At 55.7% G+C, this 11,956-nt stretch overlaps 1 protein-coding gene across 3 annotated transcripts; it reads right to left on the reverse strand.

The window, feature by feature from the left end:
* Positions 1-9: 9 nt before the first annotated feature.
* On the reverse strand, positions 10-11,715 carry DTYMK (deoxythymidylate kinase). Of its 3 annotated transcripts, none has more exons than XM_062194411.1 (5): positions 11,561-11,715; positions 10,893-11,001; positions 7,486-7,576; positions 1,738-1,938; positions 10-431 (listed from the first exon to the last, which is right to left on the reverse strand). In XM_062194411.1, exons 1-5 carry the CDS (start codon positions 11,688-11,690, stop codon positions 321-323), a joined length of 642 nt encoding a protein of 213 aa, XP_062050395.1. In that variant the 5' UTR covers positions 11,691-11,715; the 3' UTR covers positions 10-320. The 3 variants fall into 3 exon arrangements, with proteins under 3 accessions (XP_062050395.1, XP_062050405.1, XP_062050414.1); XM_062194421.1 differs by having other exon boundaries at positions 13-431; positions 1,738-1,935; XM_062194430.1 differs by lacking the exons at positions 10-431; positions 7,486-7,576 and having other exon boundaries at positions 1,761-1,863.
* Between the last annotated feature and the right edge of the window lie 241 nt (positions 11,716-11,956).

An 11,956-nucleotide genomic window follows, 5' to 3' on the forward strand; every position in this document is an offset into this window, starting at 1 on the left:
TGCAGCTCCTTAGGCCACTCACACTGCCTGCCTGGCTGCCCTGTGATGTGAGGACATAGGAGCCAAAGTCCACAGTGGAGACCCTTCACCAGGGAAGTCCTGGACCTGAGATGGGGCCCTTTTTCACTCAGTGAATGGGGTTGAGCCCATTGCTGGCTAAGAAGGTGAGACCTCCCACAAGCACACTGTGGGAGTTTTTATTCTAAGAGATTCAGGAGGACTGCCACTTCATGCAGTGGCCTGACATAGGACAGGTGGGGAGGACCTTGGCCGTGGGAACAGGAGCCCTCCAGTTTCCTCTCTCCAGGGATGGCCTGGGCTCACTTCCACAGCTCTCCCAGCGGCCTCTGTGCGGCACTGAAGATGGCGTCCTCGGAGAGAGCACGGATTTCCTCGTGGACGTCTTCAATGCTTTTGGAAGCATCCACCGTCTGTTCCCAAGATCCAGGAGGAAGAGATTCCGTTAACAGTGCTCAGCGCTGGTGGGCCTGCAGAACCCGAATCTGCCACAGGGAGCCCCCCCCCATCTGATCAAGTGTCCACGGTACAGTGGCGTTGCCCCCACACCTGCCACTGCCCCGAGGCAGGACGAGCTCTGGCGTCCACGTCAGCTGCTTCCCCACTGTGGGCACTGCAGCTCCTTTAACTGTCCTGGTTCCCACCCACTCGTGACTGCAGGGGTGGAAGGAAGGTGTGGGCAGGGCCAAGCCAACCTGGGCCAGTCCTGCCCTCCTGGGGCTGCACTTTGCTCTGGCCCAGCCACTCTGTGCCCTGGTGTGTGCACCTGAGAAAGGTCATGGGGATGGTCAGCACACAGGGGCTTCTCCGCTGGGGCCGGGGGATGCATTCCCAGGGAGTCCCCTGTGCCGCCAGGGCTGGCCCGGAATCTGCGGCCTCTGTGACAGCAGCTTCTGGAACACTCCCAGAAAGCACCAAGAACGTGATCCCCACACACACGTCCTAGTGGCAGCGTGCAGGGCCCGTGCCTAGACGCTGCAGGGGGCTCTTGGGGCTGCTTGCGGCCAAGGGAGAGCACAGCTCAAGGACATCGCTATCCACTCTCTGCTGTCGGAACCAAGAGTGCAATGTCAGGGTAAACCCTTCCGTGTCACAGGCAAGGGACCAGTGAAGCAGGGTGGGTGGCACCGAGACCACCCCTGGCTTTGGTGGAGGAGCTGGGTGGGCAAATGCAAACTGGACACTGCAGGCACTGCCTGACCAGGACCTCTGGCTGTGTGGAGAGGCGCACGGGGACCAGTGTCCAGAGAGAAGTAGCAGAGGCTCAAGGAGGGGCCAGCTTTGGCATCCAGCCTGGGACTGGGGTGAACATGTGCCCTGAGGCCAGAGGACACCACACACAGCCTTGTCCTGCACAGGGAAGTCCTGCTGTGGCACTTCCATCTAGGTGAGGGGTTGGGGACACCTGTGCCTGGAGACACCAAGGGCGAGATGGGCAGGCAGGAGGGAATCGGCAAACGCGTCCAGGAGCTCCAAGAACTGGCCTGGGAATGGTCGAACTCCGACCCTGGACCACACAACCTCAGCACAAGCGCTGCTCTCTGGGACAAAGGCAGAGCCAAGTGTGGAGCAGCTGGGAGTCTCCCTTGGCTGGAGGCCCTGGGGGCAGGGCTGGGCTGTCAGTGCAGGGTGCCTGTTCCTCAGCGCCTCACCGAAGCCAGATGGTCAGAGCAGAAGCAAGCCGCAGGCGCGCCGAGTGCTACAGGCTCAGATGCTCACCTTCCAGTTGAGACTTGGGTCTTTCATGAGCTGGTGGAAACTCTGCAGTGCCCGCTCCTGGAAGGCCCTGCTCTCGTACCGCTCGCGGCCAAACTCTCCCCGCGAGGCAGCCTCTGCCAGCTGTAACTGCAGGAACAGGACCAGGTCGGGTTTGGGGAGGCCCACGTCCGGCTGCTTACACCACTCCAGGGAAAAATTCTGCTAACAAAGAAAGCAACCCTTAAGAGAACGAAGCTTAGTGGGACCTAATTTTCATTTTAAAAGGAATTAGAAAGGGGGAAAAAGCTGAGGTGTATGGTGGCACAAGGATTCTTGCACAGCCACAGTTCTTTTGTTTCCTCCCACGATTTCCTTCTGGGTCTCCTCTGAAGTCACTCCCAACGGGACAGATGGCGTCACAGCCTTGGGTCCTCATGGGCCTGCTGAAGTGGTCCTGGGATCTCGTCCAGGTCAGCGTGCATGCTCACTCTGATTCCTCCACCCACCCTCTGAAATGCCCTGTTTCTGGAGATGAGGCAGGGCCACAGCCTAGGACGACAGCCCGAGCAGCGGGTAGGGGAAGTAGCCCGTCCCTCGGCCTGCCCCGACCTGTAGGCTGGCAGCATGCCACGCCAGGGGACAAGCCCACCACTGCCAATTCCCGTCTTGTTCTTACTCAACTGAGTCTTTCATAGGGGAAGGACTCCACCTAGCAAAAGAGCAAAAAGGTTGTCACTGGGGCTGCCATTCCACACTGCCGTGAGCGCTGGTTACAGCCCTGGCTGCTCCACTTCTGATCCAGCTGCCAGCTAATACGTCCAGGAAGGCAGTGGACGATGATCCAAGTGCCTGGGCTCCTACCACCCTTGTGGGAAACTCGGATAGCGTTTCTGGCCCAGGCCTGGCTGTTGCGGCCATTTAAGGAGTGAGCCAGCAGAAGGACGCTGTCTCTGTCTCTCCCTCTCTGTTGCTCTGCCTTTCAAATAAATAAAATAAACCTTTACAAAGAAGATATCATTGGGGCCAGTGCCATGTGCAGGTTAACCCTCCGCCTGCAGCGTCGGCATCCCATATGGGTGCCGGTTCTAGTCCCGGCTGCTCCTCTTCCAGTCCAGCTCTCTGCTGTGGCCTGGGAAGGCAGTGGAGGATGGCCCAAGTGCTTGGGCCCCTGCACCCATGTGGGAGACCGGGAAGAAGCACCTGGCTCCTGGCTTGGGACTGTTGCAGCTCCGGCCATTGTGGCCATCTGGGGAGTGAACCAGTGGAAGGAAGACCTTTGTCTCTGTCTCTCTCTGTCTATAACTCTACCTCTCAAATAAATAAATAAAATCTTTAAAAAAAATTAAAAAGAAGTTAACATTTTGCAGTCAGTCATCATCAAGAGCTGTTCTCACAGAAATTCCGGGGCCCGTGTTGTGTTGTAGCGAGAAAAGCTGCCACCTGCAAAGCTGGCACTGGTTTGAGACCCCGCTGCTCCACTTCCAATCCAGCTCCCTGCTAGTATGCCTGGGGGTGCAGGGGGCAATGGCCCAAGTGTTTGGACTCCTGCACCCATGTGGGAGACCTGAAGAAGCTCCTGGTTCCTGACTTCCACCTGGCCCAGCCCCAGCCATTGGGGCCATTTAGAGAGTGAATCAGTGGATGGAAGATCTCTCTCTCTCTCTCTCTCTTCCTCTCTGCGTAACTCTTTCAAATAAATAAATAATATAAATCTCAAAAAAAAACCCAGGGCCGGCGCCGTGGCTTAACAGGCTAATCCTCTGTCTTGCGGCACCGGCACACCAGGTTCTAGTCCAGGTTGGGACGCCGGATTCTATCCCGGTTGCCCCTCTTCCAGGCCAGCTCTCTGCTATGGCCCAGGAAGGCAGTGGAGGATGGCCCAAGTCCTTGGGCCCTGCACCCGCATGGGAGACCAGGAGAAGCACCTGGCTCCCGGCTTCAGATCAGCGCGATGTGCCGGCCATGGTGGCCGTTGGAGGGTGAACCAATGGAAAAGGAAGACCTTTCTCTCTGTCTCTCTCTCTCTCTCACTATCCCCTCTGCCTGTCAAAAAAAAAACCAAAAAACCAGAAATTCGAAAATCTTAATACAAGAAAAAGATGCGAGGACCTACACACCAAGAGGAGCCTCTGTGCTCTGTGGACCTTGGCGGCACTCTGATTCCACATCACCAAAAGGAGACGGGACACAGCAAGAGCTCCCCACACAGCTGAACACAAGACACGGCAACAGCTCCCCACACAGCTGAACACAAGACACGGCAACAGCTCCCCAGACAGCTGAACACAAGACACGGCAACAGCTCCCCAGACAGCTGAACACAAGACACGGCAACAGCTCCCCACACAGATGAACAGACACAGCAACAGCTCCCCACACAGATGAACACAAGACACGGCAACAGCTCCCCACACAGCTGAACATAAGACACGGCAACAGCTCCCCACACAGCTGAACACAAGACACGGCAACAAGCCGGCGCCGTGGCTCAACAGGCTAATCCTCCGCCTTGCGGCGCCGGCACACCGGGTTCTAGTCCCGGTCGGGGCACCGATCCTGTCCCGGTTGCCCCTCTTCCAGGCCAGCTCTCTGCTGTGGCCAGGGAGTGCAGTGGAGGATGGCCCAAGTGTTTGGGCTCTGCACCCCATGGGAGACCAGGATAAGCACCTGGCTCCTGCCATTGGAACAGCACGGTGCGCCGGCCACAGCGCGCTACCGCGGCGGCCATTGGAGGGTGAACCAACGGCAAAAGGAAGACCTTTCTCTCTGTCTCTCTCTCACTGTCCACTCTGCCTGTCAAAAAAAAAAAAAAAAAAAAAAGACACGGCAACAGCTCCCCACACAGATGAAACAGACACGGCAACAGCTCCCGAGACAGCTGAACACAAGACACGGCAACAGCTCCCCACACAGCTGAACACAAGACACGGCAACAGCTCCCCAGACAGCTGAACACAACACACGGCAACAGCTCCCCACACAGCTGAACACAACACACAGCAACAGCTCCCCACACAGCTGAACACAAGACACGGCAACAGCTCCCCACACAGCTGAACACAAGACACGGCAACAGCTCCCCACACAGCTGAACACAAGACACAGCAACAGCTCCCCACACAGCTGAACACAAGACACGGCAACAGCTCCCCAGACAGCTGAACACAACACACGGCAACAGCTCCCCAGACAGCTGAACACAAGACACGGCAACAGCTCCCCACACAGCTGAACAGCTATGGCAACAGCTCCCCAGACAGCTGAACACAAGACACGGCAACAGCTCCCCACACAGCTGAACACAAGACAAGGCAACAGCTCCCCAAAGAGCTGAACACAACACACGGCAACAGCTCCCCAGACAGCTGAACACAAGACATGGCAACAGCTCCCCACACAGCTGAACACAAGATACGGCAACAGCTCCCCACACAGCTGAACACAAGACACGGCAACAGCTCCCCACACAGCTGAACACAACACACGGCAACAGCTCCCCAGACAGCTGAACACAAGACACGGCAAAAGCTCCCCACACAGCTGAACACAAGACATGGCAACAGCTCCCCAGACAGCTGAACACAAGACATGGCAACAGCTCCCCAGACGGCTGAACACAACACATGGCAACAGCTCCCCAGACGGCTGAACACAAGACACGGCAACAGCTCCCCACACAGCTGAACACAAGACACGGCAACAGCTCCCCAGACAGCTGAACACAACACACGGCAACAGCTCCCCACACAGCTGAACACAAGACACGGCAACAGCTCCCCAGACAGCTGAACACAAGACACGGCAACAGCTCCCCACACAGCTGAACACAAGACACGGCAACAGCTCCCCAGACAGCTGAACACAACACACGGCAACAGCTCCCCACACAGCTGAACACAAGACACGGCAACAGCTCCCCAGACAGCTGAACACAACACACGGCAACAGCTCCCCACACAGATGAACAGACACGGCAACAGCTCCCCACACAGCTGAACACAAGTCATGGCAACAGCTCCCCAGACAGATGAACAGACACGGCAACAGCTCCCCACACAGCTGAACACAAGACACGGCAACAGCTCCCCACACAGATGAACAGACACAGCAACAGCTCCCCACACAGATGAACAGACACAGCAACAGCTCCCCACACAGCTGAACACAAGACACGGCAACAGCTCCCCAGACAGCTGAACACAACACACAGCAACAGCTCCCCACACAGCTGAACACAACACACGGCAACAGCTCCCCACACAGATGAACACAAGACACGGCAACAGCTCCCCAGACAGCTGAACACAACACACGGCAACAGCTCCCCAGACAGCTGAACACAAGACACGGCAACAGCTCCCCAGACAGCTGAACACAAGACACGGCAACAGCTCCCCACACAGATGAACAGACACAGCAACAGCTCCCCACACAGCTGAACACAACACACGGCAACAGCTCCCCACACAGATGAACACAAGACACGGCAACAGCTCCCCACACAGCTGAACACAAGACATGGCAACAGCTCCCCACACAGTTGAACACAAGACACAACAACAGCTCCCCAAACAGCTGAACACAAGACATGGCAACAGCTCCCCAGAGACAGCTGAACACAACACACAACAGCAGCTTCCCCAGCTGAACACAGACACAGCGGGATGACTGCTGTTTCTAGGCGAGGCAGGGCATTTCCTGGACACGTACGGAACCATTTCTGAAGAAGCTGACACTGTTGTCTGTGTGGTACACAGGAAATGAGCAAGTCCCTGGGGCTTGTAAGGTACTGATGGCTTGTTCTTTGCTGGCATGTACACAAAATTTTTAAAATAAAAACTGGAAGAAGGGCTCTGCAGTCGCCACCATCCAGCTGTAACGCAATGACTTCCTGGAACGAGGGGGCAGGAGAGTAACAGCTCCGAGATGCCCCGTGCTGCCCCCCAGCTGTCTCCATGAACGCAGGTCGGGTGGGTGCTGTGCAGAGGGTGAAGCCAGTCCACATCCCAGCCTGGAGTGCCTGGTTTTGAGGCAGCTCCCTCCTAATGCACCTGGGAAGCAGCAGATGACCAGTCAAGTGCTTGGGGCCCTGCACCCACGTGGGAGACCCAGATGGAGTTCTGGCTTCTGGCTTTGGCTTGGCCCAGCTTGGCTGTTATAACCATTAGGGGAGTAAGCCAGTGAACGGAGGATCTGTCGGCCTTTCAAATAAATAAATACATATTTTTAAAAAACTTATGTCATGGGGCTGGCACTGTGGCACAGCATGTTAACGCCCTGGCCCGAAGCACCGGCATCCCATATGGGCGCTGGTTCAAGACCCGGCTGTTCCACTTCCGATCCAGCTCTCTGCTATGGCTGGGAAAGCAGTGGAGGATGGCCCAAGTCCTTGGGCCCCTGCACCCTTGTGGGAGACCCGGGAGAGGCTCCTAGCTCCTTGCTTTTGGATCGGTGCAGCTCTGGCTGTTGCAGCCAATTGGAGTGAACCGTCGGATGGAAGACCTCTCTCTCTGCCTCTCCTCTCTCTGTGTAACTCTTTCAAATAAATAAATAAATCTTTAAAAAAAAGAAAGTACGACAGTGAAATATATCATCCCAATAAGAACACATTTCATATCTGTGAAAATCTATAGCCACCGAAGCTCTTCTCACTGATGAAAACCAAATCTACCTGAAAAAGAGATGGAAAGAAATAAAAGGAGGACCTAAGACCCTGGACTCTGTGAATGAAGATAGCACAGGCCCCTGGGGTGCCGAGGCAGCACTCACCTCCTTGGCGCTCGTGAAGGCGACACCAGAAAACGCGTATCTGTCCACGACGAGGGTCACACCCTGGCTCAGCGTCTCCTTAATGAACGGCCTGGAAGACAGGAACACTCCTGAGCCCTGCCCTGGCCTCGGAGGCCCTCAACTCTTTCGTACGTGGTGATCCTGACAGAGCCACCCAGAAGCCCCACAGGACACAGGCCTGTTCAGAAAAGCTCTGAGCAGGGAAGGCAGCCCTGCTGCACAGCAGCACATGCTGATGAGAAAGCCCAGTGTCCCAGAAACACCGGAAAGGGGACCGGAGGCCTCTCAGCTGCCTGTGCAGAAGGCAAGACGCAGCCAGCAGGGGATGTACCCGTGTGCCGGGGCTGCCCTGATGAGGATGGCCAGGATGCCAAGGACAGACTCCATCAAATGCCACAGGCCCACCGCATCTCCACGGCTGCTGAAGGCCTGGAGGCAAAGTCAAGTTCACCTCTCCCAGCTGATGTCACCAGGGACCTCCAAATGCAGGGACACCCACCTAAATCTAGCAACCTGCCTCTGACAGTGCAGCAAGTCTCCAACCAGCGGACAGCACGTGCAGAGAAACGGACGCAGGCACAAAGCTAACTCGAAATGGATCACAGAACTGCAAAGCTGCGACAGTAATGAGGGAGAAAGGCAAGATGACCCTGAGTGTGGCGATGACTGTGCAGACGTAACAGCAGACACAACCCATGAACTGGTCAGCTGGGCTTCAGGAAGACAAAAATTCTGCAGTCAACACAAACTGGGAGAAATACGCATCACAGACATCCGATAAAATGTTATCCAAAATACAAAGAACTCTTAAAACACAGTAGCAAGCAGGCAGATTTAAAAAGGGATTAAAAAAATAAAAGAGGCCAAAAGGGCCCAGCACTGTGGAGCAGTGGGTGAAGCCATCACTTGTTACGCTGCATGCCACATAGCAGAGCAGGTTCCAATCCCGGCTGCTCTACTTCTGATCCAGCTCCCTGCTAACGCCCCTGGGAAGGCAGTGGATGATGTCCCAAGTACTTGGGTCCCTGCCACCCACACTGGAGACCTGGATGGAGCTCCTGGCTCCTGACTTTGACCTGATCCAGAGTTGGCTGTTTCTAGGGCGCGAACCAAGAGATGAAGCTCTGTCTCTCCCTGTCTCTGCTGCTCTTTCAAAATAAATCTAAAAAACAGAACAGGCCAAAGACCTTAACCGACAGCTTGCCAAAGACTCAAAGATGGTAAGTTTGTGAGAGAAGCTCCACATCAGCTCCTTAGGGGAATGCAAATCAGACACGGCCACACTTATCAGGAAGCCAAAAATGAGAAACCCCACACCAGACGCACCAAGTATGTGCGGCGACAGCAGCTTCCCCTGCTGCTGCGGGAATGCAAAATGGCAGGCGTCTGGGAAGGCATTTTGGCAGTTTCTCACAAAACTAACCGATCCAGCAATTCTCTTCCTTGGGATTGACCCCAAGGAGATAAAAATTTATGTCTGCACAAAAGCTTGCACGTGCATGTTTGTAACGGCTTTATTCCTAACTGCCAACACTTGGACACAACCAAGACATCTTTCAGTAGGTGAACGGCTAAACAAACTGATCCATCCAGACAGCAGAACAGCATCTAAGAAGAAATTAACCACTGGGCTGGTGCTGTGGCACAGCGGGTTAAACTGCTGCCTGTGACACCAGCATCCCATATGGGTGCCAGTTCAAATCCCAGCTGCTCTGCTTCCAATCCAGCTCCCTGCTAACGCCCCTGGGAAAGCAGTGGAAAATGGCCCAAGTGCTTGGGTCCCTGCCACCCATATAGCAGACTTAGATGAAGCTCCTGGCTTCAGCCTGGCCCAGATGGTCATTTGGGACATGAACCAGTGGATGGAAGATCTCTCTCTCCCTCTCAAACTCTGCCTTTCACAGAAATAAAATAAAATTAAACAAACAAAAAAACACCCTGAACCATGAAGACATGAGGGGAAATGAACACAGGTGCTGAGTTTGGCGCTTTCAGACAGGATTACCCTCTCGCTAGACATCGCTACCCGACTAGACATAAATGTTTTACACTTTTCTACAAACCCACAAAAGGCAAAATGGGATCAATCACCACCATAAATTCCAGACATGTTAAAAGATTACAAAAATGACCTCATTGTCATCTCTAACTCGGAGTGGGGGAAGCCATTCCAAGCAAAGCATAAGCAACACGGAGGAGAGTGACAGAGGTTTGTGTAAGTAGAAACCAGAAGCCTCAGGTCTACCGGCAAACTGGCTCAGTCACGGTGTGAGGCTTGGTGGAGAATCCTGCAGCCACGAAAAGGACCAAGGACACCTGCCAGAGCTGCGGAGGAGCCAAACACTTTGTGTGCGAAAGACACACACACACACACACGCACACACGCACACAGGTTAAGCTACCAGCTGCCAGGCTGCCATCCCATCTGGGTGCTGGTTTGTTCCCCAGCTGCTCTGCTTCCCATCGGCTCCCTGCTAAGGCACCTGGGAAACCAGCGGAGAACGGCCCAAGTGCTTGGGGCCCTGCATCCGTGTGGAAGATGGATGAAACACCTGGCTCCTATCTGGCACAGCCCCAGCCACTGCAGCCATTTGGGAAGTGAGCCAGTGGATGGAATCGCTCTCTGTAAGTCTGCCTTCCAAATAAATAAAATAAATCTTAAATTTAACAAGCAACAACAAAAACCAGGGCCTGGCACTGTGGTATTAACAGGTAAAGCCACTGTCTATAGTGCCGGCATCCCATACAGACACAGGTTCGAGACCCGACTGCTCCACTTCTGATCCAGCTCTCTGCTATGGCCTGGGAAAGCAGTGGAAGATGGCCCAAGTGCTTGGGCCCCTGCACCCATATGGGAGACCCAGAAACTCCTGGTTTTGGATCAGCACCGCTCTGGCCATCTGGGAAGTGAACCAACAGATGGAAGATCTGTCTTTTTCTGCCTCTCTATAACTCTGCCTAATAAATTAATTAATTTTAAAAAAGCCATACACAGAGAAATTAAAAAAAAAAAACAACTTCAACTGTGTGATATCTGTGTATATGTGAATGGAAATTAAAATATCTGAACGGGCACGCCAGAGGCGCTCAATGAACACATACATTGAGGAAACCTGCATGTAAACCGCACGCTTGTTAATGCAACGGCCACCCGCGATGTAAGTAGGGAAGATGGGGCGTGTGTGTGTGTGTGTGTGTGTAGGCATTCTACTTTCGGATGACTTTCTCTACATACTTAAACAGAGGTAAGCCTATGAGTTCCAGGAGGGGTCTTGAGCCCTCTCTGGAACTGAGGACTAACTAGACCAGCCCTGCTGGCAGCCCCGGCCCCTTCACCAGGGCGAGGCCGTGCGTGGGGAAGGGACGGCAGGGGTGGTTGTTTTTACACTTGTTCCCAGCGGTTTGCAGAAAAAAGCAGGTGCACCGAGTGATCCTCCACTTCACTTTTCTTTTCCAGGTAGGAACTCAGCAGTTTGCCGATTTCAGTTGATCTTTCTACAAAAGAGAAACACACAAGGGGTCAGGCTTTCCGTTGGGGTTAGCGTGTGCTCTGGGCCGAACCTCGCTGTATGAAAATTTCTACGCAGACTGGGGCTTTCCCCTGACGCCAAAGCAGTTTTTCTCAGAAAAGGGCGCGCCACGTGGACAGCAGGGACTCGAAAGGAGGGATTTCTAAAACTTGCAGCCAAGCTGGCTCCAAGATTAGACTAATAAATGCCCAAGGAAGCCCTTCCGCACCCGGCCTGTGACGCCCTAAGCGTTCCCCTGACTAAACATCCAGTGTCTTCCCACGCGTCGCCCGGGCCAACGCTCTGCTTCGCAAACGCGCCCCCAGACCCCCCCAGGGGCGGGCAGCCGCCCGAACCCGGCCCCACAGGGACGAGACGCGGACCCCAGGGCTGGAGGCGGCTTCTGGGCGCGGGGCGGCGACGGTCCCGCGTTCGGACCGCGCACTTACAGGCGTGCGGGTGTCTGCACGCCAAGCGCAGATCCACCGAGCGGCGCGACGCCGCGGCTGTCAGGGCCGCCGGACCGCGAGGCGGCGCGCACCCACCCGGGAAGCGCAGCAGCTCGGCGCGGTGGCCCGCGGCGCGCAGCGCGGCCACCAGCCTACGGCTCTGCGTGCTCTTGCCCGCCCGATCCACGCCCTCCAGCACGATCAGGGCCCCGCGCCTGCCCGCCATTGTCCTTCCCGCCACCGCGCAGCGCGTCACTGTTCGCGCCGCGGCCCGGCGTCGCGGCGCGAGCGGCGATTGGCTGGGGGCTTCTGACGTCAGCGGCGCAGGCCGCGATTGGCTGGGGGCTTCCGGCGTCGGCGGCGCGGGCCGCGACTGGCGGGGACCTCTGACGTCAGTAGTGAGCGACTGGGACCGCCGTGGGCGTGGGGAGGGCGATCGCTGACAGAGCCGGCGTCCTCCCCGCGTATTGGGCCGCGTCCGGGTCTCGCGTG

The sequence above is a fragment of the Lepus europaeus genome, chromosome 1, assembly GCF_033115175.1.
Source record: "Lepus europaeus isolate LE1 chromosome 1, mLepTim1.pri, whole genome shotgun sequence".
Lineage (NCBI taxonomy): Eukaryota > Metazoa > Chordata > Mammalia > Lagomorpha > Leporidae > Lepus > Lepus europaeus.

Coding starts and splice junctions, on each gene's coding strand:
- DTYMK (XM_062194411.1), bottom strand. CDS start 11,690: ATGGCGGGCAGGCGCGGGGCCCTGATCGTGCTGGAGGGCGTGGATCGG. Junction 7,577..10,892: donor GCAAACCGCTGGGAACAAGT/GTAAAAACAACC, acceptor CCTGTCTTCCAG/GCCGTTCATTAAGGAGACGC. Junction 432..1,737: donor ACCCAAGTCTCAACTGGAAG/GTGAGCATCTGA, acceptor TCTTGGGAACAG/ACGGTGGATGCTTCCAAAAG.